This window comes from Nicotiana sylvestris, chromosome 6 (genome assembly GCF_000393655.2).
Source record: "Nicotiana sylvestris chromosome 6, ASM39365v2, whole genome shotgun sequence".
Classification (NCBI taxonomy): Eukaryota; Viridiplantae; Streptophyta; class Magnoliopsida; order Solanales; family Solanaceae; genus Nicotiana; species Nicotiana sylvestris.
The window spans coordinates 59,143,577-59,156,474 of record NC_091062.1 but is presented as its reverse complement, the minus strand read 5'-3'; the positions used below and the strand labels follow the sequence as shown (position 1 = coordinate 59,156,474).

Here is a 12,898-nt window from a genome sequence, read left to right as displayed (position 1 = left end):
TTGATCTAGACCAGCATCACACTTAAGCGCAATGTAGAAATCTGATAATTGGGGGATATTTATTAAGAATTTCAAAAACGTAGAGTAAGGATTGATTTTTAATATTTCCATTAAATTTTTCACAGTACACTCGTTCAATTTATTGGAACATGCCATTTGATTGCTCATTTCATTTTCATTATCATAGAAATATAATTGTAGATTTTTTTCTTTTTCATTACTTGGTATCAAGTCATTTATGAAATGATACATTTATCCCTGAACTCGAAACGTGTAAATACCTTTATTCCTCTTTGCCAGCTCTTTGTCATAGCTTACTCATAGGGACGTGAACGCAAATATATTATTGTATGTTCTTATGTAGGTTCGAAAATGCTTTGATTCTTCAGTATTTCCTAGATATAGATTTCTTAACTCTTGTGGTACTTGATGTGAAATTAGCTTAACAGTGCCTTTACGACAACAAAATGCCGGTGGTTCGTCTTCAAATTTTTTGGCTCCGCAAAATTTGCATTTTGGAATAGTCTTTAACATAACATAATCAGTTGATGTTTGGTTTGTTGTTGTCTCTTCAATATATTGTTCATGATTTGTATTAGATGTAGATCCTAGGATACAACAATAATAGGTGTAAGCATATAATTTAATAGTTATAAATGCATACATGTATTTATAATTGCATATACCATCGAGAAATGACAATCTACCTTTCTAACCTATTTCATATATTGAATGTCCTACAAAAGGAAGATGCTGCTCGCTTGGAATATTAGCACCTATAGAAAATGATGCATTAGAGAAGCTCTTAATTGGCGAGCAAGCAGGACGTTGCCGACCGCTTGTTTCAGCTTTATTTGCTCGTGCTCGCGCTAGGAGAGCCTCCTTTTTATCGTCTTGCATCATTCTGTATAATTCGCGTCGCCTAGGCTTCTTGTCGGCATATATTTTTTCTGAGTTGTCAATTTTATGGTTTTTACTCGACATTTCACTCGTCTACTTCCTGAATGGGAAATGTCACGTACATATTTACATTACCGAATGTAAAAAAAATCCACATATGGAATAGCTCAAAAGCTGCACATAGTATGTATGCTTACATTTTTTAGAAAAACTCACGTAAAAACGTACAATATCTATAAATAGATAAGTAGAGATTAGAAAATTTACCTTCTGGTTCAAGTGCTACTGCATAACAAAAGTAGAACGCAACCACAATAGATCACAAGAACTGCAATGACAAAGAGAATAAATTGTTATGCACAACAGAGCCGAAAAAGCAAAGAACAAATAGAGGTCTCATAAAGAACATCAAATACAACAGATGGTAACAAAATAAATAGACTTGAAGTTGTAATTAATAAAGAATACTCATTTTATAAAACATAAGACCACCGATCCATAGACCTATCAAAATAACTTTGAAACCAAAAACAATTCATTCAATATATATGTGATGAATGACATACCTAGAAGCACACAGAATTACAATCAAAAGGAAAAGCTTTTCCATTCTAATAATGAGGTAGAAATAGATAACAAAAACTAATATTAGCTCTGAAGTTTCCTAAGAAATAATTCAAACAAAAACAAAATCATTCATGCTTAAGTAATCCCACTCTAATTATAATCTTAAACTCCTCAAACTCCTTAAATTTTCACCAGCACATAGAAAGAGATAGAAAACAATAAAATTCATATTAAGTAATAAGAAAAGCACCTGCACAAGTTGAAGAGATGAGGAAGACGAAGATATCTGATGATGTACACAAATCCAATAAAACCCACCTCTGTAATAACGCAAACGCTACACGTAGTAGTTGGGTAGATATGGAAAAGACACGTATACAGATAAGCTCAAAAGTCTAATATGCCCTCAAACAAAACTTAAATTACCCATAAGCAAGCATGTCGAAACTGCAAATTTCCATAACCGATGCCGAAACCTATCAAACCACGTCCGAATGACCTCAAATTTTGCACACAAGTCATATTCAAAATTACGGACCTACTCCAACTTTCGGAGTCAGATTCCGAAAGCTATTATGATAAATATAAGAATATCACTTAAAACGTAGTATTTCATTTTATTTTATACTGTTATGTGAAAGATGAGAACTGTGAACCATTCATTTGTCTGACAAAGTACTCTCCATATGCTATGAAGTTTCCTTCCCGCAGTCGTTACACATCAACTTCGTTTGATAAACTATATATAATTTAGATATCCTAATCAACAAACCTTCGTAATCCACCCATGAACCAGCCCAGCCAACCCCGACAAATGTAAGTTAATTCAAAAATCATTTACTCTTAAGTTCATTATCCTACTCTTGTTGAAGGAAGTGAAAACTACCAACAGTCTGGTATATCACCTACAGTCACACATGTTCACATTAAAAAAAATCAAAAGCATGGCAATAACAATACATATATAAAGCAGAATATATACTACTGAAGAAGTCAAACAACATATGCATAACAAAATCGTGAGAACATATCCAATTTTCCCATACGGAACTATGGTAAAACCTATCAAAGAAATCGACACAAGAGCAAACTTGAAAAAGCAGAACAAACTATAAAGAGATGAAAATAGAATTCTCATTTAACCAAACACAAAAAGTTCTTAGAATTTACCTAGGAAGTGAGAAGTTCATCTTTTACCTCTCAAGTATTAGCCACCAATTATCAATTAGTGAAAATCTTTTATATCTTCAAAAAAAAGACTTTGCCTAGTCGAATGTTATGGAAGAGGGTAGAAAAGAAGTATGAACAGAACCCATGAAACTTCAGTAAGCACTGCAAAAAAAATTTCCTTTTAATTAGGCATGATACCCATACCAGTATCATGCTTGATCTCAACAAAAAAATTCGCATGTCGGATGAAACTAATTGGAAAAGCAGAAAAAGGAGAAACAAATACAAACTGCAAAATTGAAGTTGAAGATTAAGGGATTGTTTAATTTATCATATGCACAGCAAAAATCATGGGGAAAATTGATTAAAATTGTACCTGCAGGTAAAAAGAATTTGAGGAAGATAAAGAGAATTGGAGAAGCAATCCAGAATTTGAAAGTTTTTTTATGCACAAAGAAATCGGGTGAGAACCTAATATGGTCCGTAGAACACACGTGTACTCATTTAAAACTTAGGCTCAATTAAAACTTGCACGTAGCATTTTCTATAGAAAAATAAGCCACGTGTATGATATTGTAAGAATTAGTACGAAATGACTAATATACCCTTGAGCTTTTTAAAAATGACTAATCCCTCTAAGATGACAGAGATAGGATAGAATTAAAGAACCAGAAAGTACATAAATCAGTTGTTAAAATACTGTCACAGATCAAAATTCAATAGAAAAAACATACACTAAGTGTGAAAATCAATCCTACCCAATCCTGATTTCTCCTTATTTTCACAGTTATTTTGGGTTTAGCGATATGATAAGGAAGCTTAAAAGTTCAGGAAGAAATATTAGTGTCAATAATTCATACTTCTCATTCCACAAACACAAAAGCCAAAAATAAAAAAAGGCCTGACCATCTCTCCCAGATTAAGCTGCCTCAAATCCAAAAGTTACTCCAGATTAAGGAAAAAAAAGAAGATAGTGCAGAATTAGTTGAAGAAGAAACATACTTGCGGCAAGAACACAAACAGATCTGGAGAGCAAGAACACAAATAGGAAGAAGACGGTGGAAACAAAAGGTGTACTCTCTGAATTGTAAGTACCAAAAGAAATATAGGAAAAAGTTAAGTTGTCAAACAGCTGCAATGATATCAAATACACGTAAAGGTATTGGAAAAAGTGAAGTTGTCAGACAGCTATAATGAAATCAAATACACATAGGGTTTGCGGAAATATTTCAGCGACACGTATATAAGGAGATATCTAAAAAGACTAAAATGCCCTCAAATAAAAGTTACTCATGACCTTAAGCAGCCATGTCGAAACTCTTTCTCTTCTAAAGAAGAAGAAAGAATATGATGAGTTTATTTGGTTAAACGCGTTATGGGTCGGTGGATCGAAACTTTTTTATTTTTAAAACGGTCATCCCTAATATCTGATGACTTTTCGTTTAATGAAGGCTATTTTTATAAAGTTGGGTAACAGTGAGGGTGGATGTGGCCTTCTAGTATAACAGAACACTATACAAAGGTAGAAGGGTATATTTGGACCTTTTCCCTAGATTATACTACAATATATTATTTCTGCTATCGGTTTATCTGTTGTATACATTAATTGTATTTTACACTATATCATGAATTGATAATTTTTATAGTAAGTCTAATTTAGTAAATTAAAATAGTTATTGTTAACCTGATATGGCAAATTAAATACACTGATAAAGAAAAATTGTTTATAATGTTACTATTTATAAAATAAATTTTATTATAGCGAAATAACATATGAACTCAAGGTTCATATTATAAAAAGTACTCGAATGTCATTAGGCTATAAGAGCCCGTTTGGGTTAGTAGAATAACACTCCCTTCATTTTAGTTTATACTAGCTTTAGATTATATGCATTCTACGTGTATTTCGTTCCAATCAATTAAAATATGTGTAGAATGTTTTATATTTAGATTACATGTGTTGTACGTATATTTCGTTCCAATCAATTAAAATATGTGTAGAACGATTTATATAAAACAACAAGATACGTTAAAGAAAATGTACCATCTATTTATTATATTAAATAAAAAAAATAATTGAATATCTTTTGAACTTGTAAAGATGAACAATTTACTATTAACGTGTGCATTTGTATCACGACCCGAAATTCACCTAGTCGTGATGACACCTAACCCAACCCGCTAGGTAAGCCAAATATCAGTCAACACAATTCTAATGAAATTTATAAAAATCAATAAATGAAATAACTGAATTTTTATATAATAACCCAATGAGTGATAGTACAAGTCATGAACTACTACGGCTTAGATTTACAAACCGATATGAAAAATAAAAACAATGTCTATTTGAAGTTTACATTAGCATAGCTAAAATCCTAAACTACCCGGATCAAAAGGTAGCTTGAATATGATATTTAGCTTCAATACAATGTACAAGTCAATATCTTGCTTCAATATTGCAATAAGGTTTGAACATAATATTTGGCATAAATATAAATACAAATATAAATATGAATACAAATATAGAAATTCAAGTATCACAAGAATGTCGGATAGAGATATGTGTTCATGATAAGCATGACCACGACCAAATCAAGTACATAACCATCCTCAAGAATAGTCCACCGTCATCAATTAAGATATTATAAGTTAAACCATGATCTCTGGCATGGATAATTGTGCTCATGTTGCCATAGAAATCAAATAAGGTATAAGTCAAGAAGAATACGCAACTCAACAAAGCATTAAGTAATCCTAGAATCTATCCCCGTGCATAAATACCCATAGCACATGAATATACACTCGTCACCTCACATATACATCACCCTCGCATGTAGTAAAAAATATTATTTTCTAGGTAAAATTCACTCAAATCAAAGTTAGGCAAGACACTTACTTCATCCGGACTAGTCTAAAGCTCCAAAACTATTTTCCTTTTATAATATACCTTCAAATGACTCGAATCTAACCAAATATTAACCAAGGAAGTTAAACAATGCTATAGGAAGAGATCCCAATCAATAAAGCTTTAATCTTTTTGAAAACCCCAAAAGTCGACTAAAGTTAGCTCGGGCCCACATGGTCGAAATTCGAAATCAAAACCAAATTTTGATGGCCCATTTTTTTTTCAAACCCAAATATGTAAATTGTTTCAAGATCCAATCTCAATTTGAGGTCTAAATCTCCAAAATTAGCTCTCTTAAGTTTAAACCCCAAAGCTCAACTTTTCTGCCATTTAAAATTCTAGATTTAAGGGTAAAATCTATGGAAAATCATGAAAATTAACCAAAATTAAGTTAAACCACTAACCTCTGAAATTGGGGTAATAATTGTCACGTCCTTAGTTGTTAACTAAGTACATGTGCGGTACTTGACAACTTGCTCACGATCTTGCACAGCTTGCTCACGTTCTTGTTATGCCAAGTCAGCCTTACTACACTCAAGATCGCTAAGAGAATGGTAGAAAGAACACAAGAGAATTGTTAAAGAAGCTTTGTATTAGAGAGAACATGAATTGTTTGCTTGGTGAATTACAAATGAATGGTCCCCTTTATATACTAGTCTCCTAAGGGCTAGTGTGTAAATAATAGTTATTACACAAGTCCTTAATATTTACAAGATAAGAGCTTTCTCTATAATTCTCTACAAGCCTAGAAGATTCCAAGGACTTTCCTAGCAAATCCATAAGGATCTAGGTTCTTCCTAAGGAAATGTCCATACTTCTCTAGAATCTTCTCACAAATGCTAGCCTTCTTCTTATGTAAGCTTCCACATGGCTAGGAATGGCAAGCTGTGTTATTCACCCGCCCCGCATAGGATTAAAACCTGTATTCACCCTCCCCGCACTCCACCCGCGTTCACCCGCCTCGCCCCGCACCCACATTTTTTTTATTTATAAAAGTGGTACAATAATCATTCGGACGATTCTAACAATTAGCATCCCATTCTCGTGGGGTTTCAAGTTTCAATTTTAGATCGTAAATGCGAAAGATCTTTGTTTCAAATTTGAAGAAATAAGAAAATTCATCCCACTTTAACAAGCACGTTGCGAAAACTTTTTTGGTCAAATATTATAAGATTTTTTCAATAGTAAGACAATAACAACAGATAACTACTCACGCTAGCACAATAAAAATATCAATATACAACTTATTATTATTAAGTTCCTGCATTTTTCTCTGGTTACTGTGAAGAAGCTTGTAATCTAGCAATTAGTTGCATAAGCTCAGTGACTGGCGCAGCACATATATTCATTTAATATAGTAGTATTATTATTATTAAAATAAATAAGTAGGAGCAGCACATATATTCATTTAATACTTGTGTGAACATTAATATACTGAGTTAAGTATCAAAAATATAATTTGAAAGAAAAAATTATCAATAAAAAGAAGTGAAACCAGGAAAAAGCAAAGCATCAACTAGGCTGAACATTAAGCAACATTAAATCCCCACCCGCCCCGCAACAGCAAAATCTCAAACTCGCCCCGCAACCGCCCTGTTAACGTTCAAAGCCGTACCGCCCCGCACCTGTACCGCCCCATTGCCATCCCTACACATAGCATTAATATATGCCAAATGACGCATATGTGGCATGATGACATGGAGGGTCATCACACTCTCCCCCACCTAATATTGCGACGACCGCAGGGCAATGCCGCTCCCTAATCTCTCGGATATTATCTTTGAATTTCCATAAGTCTTCATATAGTTCCCATGTGGCCTCTTCCGGTGATTGCCCCTTCCAATGGACGAGGAACATTGAGATGGCTTTTTGCCCTTGTTTTCGCCTGGCCTGGTAATCCATAATAGCCTCAATCCCGATCATGCGAGGCAGTGATAGTCATAGGTGCTCGACTTGATTGGCCCCTACTCGGATCATCCTTATCTTCATCGTATGGCTTAATCATACTTTCGTGGAAGACAGGGTAGATTTTAAGATACGGTGGCATGTCAAGCTTGTATGAGATCTTGCCTACCTTGGCGACGATCTTAAATGGCCCCTCATACTTGCGAATCAGATTCTGATGCATGCCTCATAGTGCCTTGAACTGTCTTGGGTTAAACTTTACCATGATTATGTACCCAACTCTATAGTCCGTGGGACGACGCTTACGGTCCGCAAACTTCTTCATCTTCTTAGCTGCCTTATCCAAGTAGGACTTAATAGTGCCAAGCTGCTCATCCCATCCTTTGGCCATATGATAAGCCCCCAAACTCTTTCCCTCAAACGCAGCTGGTAATGAATGTGGACTTTGTGGCTGTTGGCCTGTGGCTAGCTCAAATGGTGTCCGCCCCGTGGACTCACTCCGCTGCAAGTTATAAGAGAATTGGGCGATATCTAGAAGCCTTGCCCAGTCTTTTTGATGCGCGCTTACATCTCAAGTAGCATTCTAGTAAGGCATTGTCCCTTTCCGTTTGTCCATCTGTCTGTGGGTGAAAACTAGTGGAAAAGTGCAGCTCCATGCCAAGTATGCCGAACAACTCTCTCCAAAAGTTTCCAGTGAAACGGGGGTCTCGATCACTGATAATATGCCTTGGTAAGCCCCAATACTTCACCACGTTCTTAAAGAATAGCTTGGCGGCTTCCTTGGCTGTGCAAACTGGTGAGGCGGGCGTGAAGGTGGCATATTTGGAAAATCTATCCACGACCACCATAATAATACCATAACCATCGGACTTCGGTAGACAAGTGATAAAGTCTATAGTGACGCTCTCCCATGGACGCTCTGCAACTGGCAGTGGCTCCAAAAGTCCTCCGGGCTGTTGTTGTTCAACCTTGTCCTGTTAATAGACAAGACAAGTCTGCACATAGCACTCTATGTCATCTCGCATGTGTGGCCAATAGTAGACTAACTCAACCAAGGCCCTAGTGCGACATTGACCTGGATGACCAGCCCACATTGTGTCATGACTCTCCCTTATGGTCCATCGTCTAATGTCTCCAAACTTAGGCATGTAGACCCGCTGACCTGTGGTAAGTAGTAGGCCGTCTTCTATCCAAAACCGTCTCGTCTTGCCTTTGTTGGCTAACTCAATAAGGTGTTTGGCTGCTGGATCATGCTGCATGCCTTCTTTTATAGCCTCCCGAATGTCCCATCTTGTTGAAGTGATTGCAGCAAGCTCAACTTTCCGGCTCAAGGCATCGACTACAACATTACATTTGCTCGGCTTATACTCTAGCACATAATCAAACTCGACTAAGAAATCCTACCACCTAGCCTGTTTTGGTGTGAGCTTCTTCTGCGTCTGAAAGTAGCTAGTAGCCACATTGTCAGTCTTGACCACGAACCTTGACTGGAGCCAATAATGTCGCCATGTACGAAAGGCAATGCACAATGGCAGTCATTTCCTTCTCTTGCACTATGTAATGCCGCTCCGTCTCATTTAACTTGCGGCTCTCAAATGTTGTGGGGTGCTTATCCTGTATCAGGACACCCCCAATGGCAAAGTCAGGTAATGCCAAGACTGGCTCCTCTATTACAGCTGCCTTAAGGCCTTCAAATGCCTTTTGACAATGCTATGTCCAAACCCATGGCTTGTTCTTCTTTAGTAACTCAGTAATGGTGCGGCCTTTGCTGAGTAGCCACTGATGAATCGACGATAGTAGTTAATAAGTCCAAGGAAAGATCTCAGCTCTGTTACCTTTGTAGGTTCCTCCCACTCCCGGATAGCACGTACCTTAGCCTCGTCTATGCGTAGCTCGCCATTGCTAATGATGGCCCAAGAAGTGCACCTTTGATTGTGCGGAACTCACATTTTTCCCTCTTGATGTATAGCTCGTTCTCCCGCAAGACTTGGAAAACCTTCCTTAAGTGCTCCATGTGCTCCTCCAAGGTGTTGCTGTAGATGAATATGTCGTCTAGGTAGACTACCACGAACTGATCAAGGTAGGGATGGAAAATCTTGTTCATAAGGGTGCAAAATGTGGTCGGTGCATTGGTTAAGCCGAAGGGCATCACCAACCACTCAAAGGCTCCATATCTCGTCACACATGCTGTCTTTGGCTCATCCCCTTCCGCAATACAAACCTGGTAGTAGCCCTTTCGAAGATCCATCTTGGTAAAGTACTTGGCTTGACAAAGTCTATCGAACAAGTCAGCAGTGAGTAAGATCGTGTACTTATTCTTCACGGTGACCTTATTAAGTGCTCGGTAGTCTATGTACAAACGCAACGATCCATTCTTCTTCTTCTAGAACAATACTGGTGCGCCAAAAGGTGCCTTCGATGGGCGAATGTGACCAGCATCCAACAAATCTTTCAATTGTTTCTTGAGCTCCTCTAGCTCAGACGGTGCCATACGATATGGGGCAAATGCGGGTGGCTTAGCCCCTGGCTCCAACTCAATCTTGTGATCCACCTCTCTCCTAGGCAGCAAGTGCTTAGGCAACTCCTCAGGCATGACATCTTTGTTATCCTTAAGCAACTTCTCTATGCAAGGCGACACTATATCTTGAAAATTCTTGTCTTTCTCTAGACTTGCAATGGTTGCCATGAACGTCGGCTCCCCCTTGTTGATCCCCTTGACAACTTGCATAGCTGAAAGTTGTGCTTGGATCTATCCATGTGGCATAGTCACTATAGTTACCATGCAAGCTCCTTCTCGCTCTATAACCAAGAGACGTTGGTGGTAGGGGTCGATCAAAGTATAACAATGTGTAAAGAACTCTTTCCCCAGTATGATGTCAAAGATATCCATAGCGCTTACGGTAAAGTTTGTCATACCTTTCCAAGTTCCCAATTTGAAACCAATTCCATTAGCTACCCCACACACATTTTTTACCTCGGTATTCACGGTCTTGACACGAGAGTTGGTTGGAGCAAGCTTCAATTCTAGTCTCTTTGCGGCAGCCTTAATCACGAAATTATGAGTTGCTCCAGTATCCACCATTGCACGAGAAGGCTTGTTGTTGATGGTGAGATCCACGTACTGATTGCCATTCTTGGTAGGTTGGATAGCTTGCTTTGTGGCAGCACCACATAATCCGATCATACCTAACTATGTGGTTCCCGAACTCTCTCCTTGCGGCTGCTCCTTCCTTTCACATACCATGGCACTGAGGCTCTTGAGATTGGGGCAATTCCTGAAGCCGTGCAGCTCTCCGCATATATAGCATCCCTTATTCTCGGCCTGTGCCTTCTTCTCGGTGTATCCCTGACGACCACTCAACTTTTTGGGACCTCGAGTCTTGGAGTATTGTTGTTGTATCTCCGTGCCTTTGCCACGGTCTCCCCCACCTTTGACATTATTAACCTTTGACTACTTTCCATTGCCTTTGTCGTGCTTGTCATGCCTGAAATCCATCAATGATTCGGCCTCCACTATGGCTTGGTCTATATTAGTGACTTGTCGGCGTTGCAACTCCTGCTTAGTCCAATTTTGCAACCCGTCCATGAAGTGGAAAAACAAGTCATCATTGGTCATGTTGGGGATTTGAAGCATAAGGGTAGTGAACTCCTTGATATAGTTACGTATGCTCCATGTTTTCTTCAACTCCCTAAGCTTGCACCTTGCCTCGTACAAGACATTGTTGGGAAAGAACTGTCACTTGAACTCGGCTTTGAGCTGATCCCACGTGCTAATAGTACATAGACCTTTATCCACGTTGGCCATCGTCCTTCTCCACCATAGCATGACAGTCTCTGAGAGGTACAATATCGCAGTGTTGATCTTGGCCTCATCGTCCCTCACTTTGCCGTGCCTGAAGTAGTTCTCCAAGTGCCAAAGGAAGTTTTCCACTTCTTATGCATCACGAACACCTTTGAACACCGTGGGTTTGGGAGCCTCAATCTTGGCCTCCCTCGTCACCACAACATTATTGGCTGCCTCGGTCATGCCAACATTGACATTCTTCTCGAGTGACTCTATCTTTGCCTTCATAGCATCGATAGTACTCAAAGCCTCCATGAGTCTGCACTCTAAGACAGTGATGGTTTGCCTTAGTTCCATCTCAGTCTATGTACATCCCTCAAAGTCATTTCAGATACTCTCAATCTCTTCAAGAGTGTGCCCCTCAAGAACTCTAAGGGTGCCTTCCACCTTACCACGTCGTCCATCCCCGCGTTCATCTTCATCACCCACTATTTACCGAGCGAGACGTCCTCTGGAAGGACCTCAACTTCATCCTCACTTGCCTCAATGACAGATGGTTATTGGGATGTAAGCCCTTCGTTTGACACAACCTCATGTGGCACCTCCTGGCTCTTGTTGGTGGCATTCCTCTTTTTGCTACGGCCGCTCTTGCCAGCAGAATCTTGGATGACGTTGGCTTGGGTGTTGGCGGCGTTAATTTCTCCGTTGTTCGCCATTCCCTTAGTAGAAACCTTCACTCTGATACCACGCTATCACATCCTTAGTTGTTAACTAAGTACAAGTGCGACAATTGACAACTTGCTCACGATCTTGCACAACTTACTCACGTTCTTGCTATGCCACGTCAGCCTTACAACACTCAAGATCGCTAAGAGAATGGTAGAAAGAACACAAGAGAATTGTTAAAGAAGCTTTGTATTAGGGAGAACTTGAATTGTTTGCTTGGTGAATTACAAATGAATGACCCCCTTTATATACTAGTCTCCTATGGGCTAGTGTGTAAATAATAATTATTACACAAGTACTTAATATTTACAAGATAAGGTCTTTCTCTAGAATTCTCTACAAGCCTAGAAGATTCCAAGGACTTTTCTAGCAAATCCATAAGGATCTAGGTTCTTCCTAAGGAAATGTCCATACTTCTCTAGAATCTTCTCACAAATGCTAGCATTCTTCTTATGTAAGTTTCCACATGGCATTAATATATGCCAAATGGCGCTTATGTGGCATGATGACATGGAGGGTCATCACATAATTCTCTAAAAAATCGTCTTTATCCGAAGTTTAGGTCTAAAAAATATTGAAAAATGGCCTAGATCCCGATTTCCAGCATTAAATAACTTGGGCCAAAACTAATCTACTTGATGCGAGGACCCCTCTCATTCGCGGCGGCCAATGGTCTAAGACCATTGCATTTGTGATACTGCCCTCCCATTCACTAAGGTCAGCCCCCCTTGCAAGTCTTCACGTTCACGACCCTACTATGCGTTTGTTAAGAACAAAAGCCCACTGCCTCAAAATACTTTCCACGAATGCGAGACTAGTTCCGAGTTCGCGAAGCACTAAAATTACACCAGAAACCAGCAACTAAAACATGAACAAAAATGGTCCGAATCACCACAAAACTCATTACCCATTCCCCCCGGAATCCCATCCAATCATCCCAA

At 38.6% G+C, this 12,898-nt stretch overlaps 1 protein-coding gene across 1 annotated transcript; it reads right to left on the bottom strand.

Moving 5' to 3' along the window:
* Positions 1 to 9,830: 9,830 nt before the first annotated feature.
* On the bottom strand, positions 9,831 to 10,631 carry LOC138870674 (uncharacterized). Its single transcript, XM_070148501.1, has 2 exons — positions 10,347 to 10,631; positions 9,831 to 10,196 (listed from the first exon to the last, which is right to left on the bottom strand). The coding sequence occupies exons 1-2, from the start codon at positions 10,629 to 10,631 to the stop codon at positions 9,831 to 9,833; spliced, it is 651 nt and encodes a 216-aa protein (XP_070004602.1).
* Between the last annotated feature and the right edge of the window lie 2,267 nt (positions 10,632 to 12,898).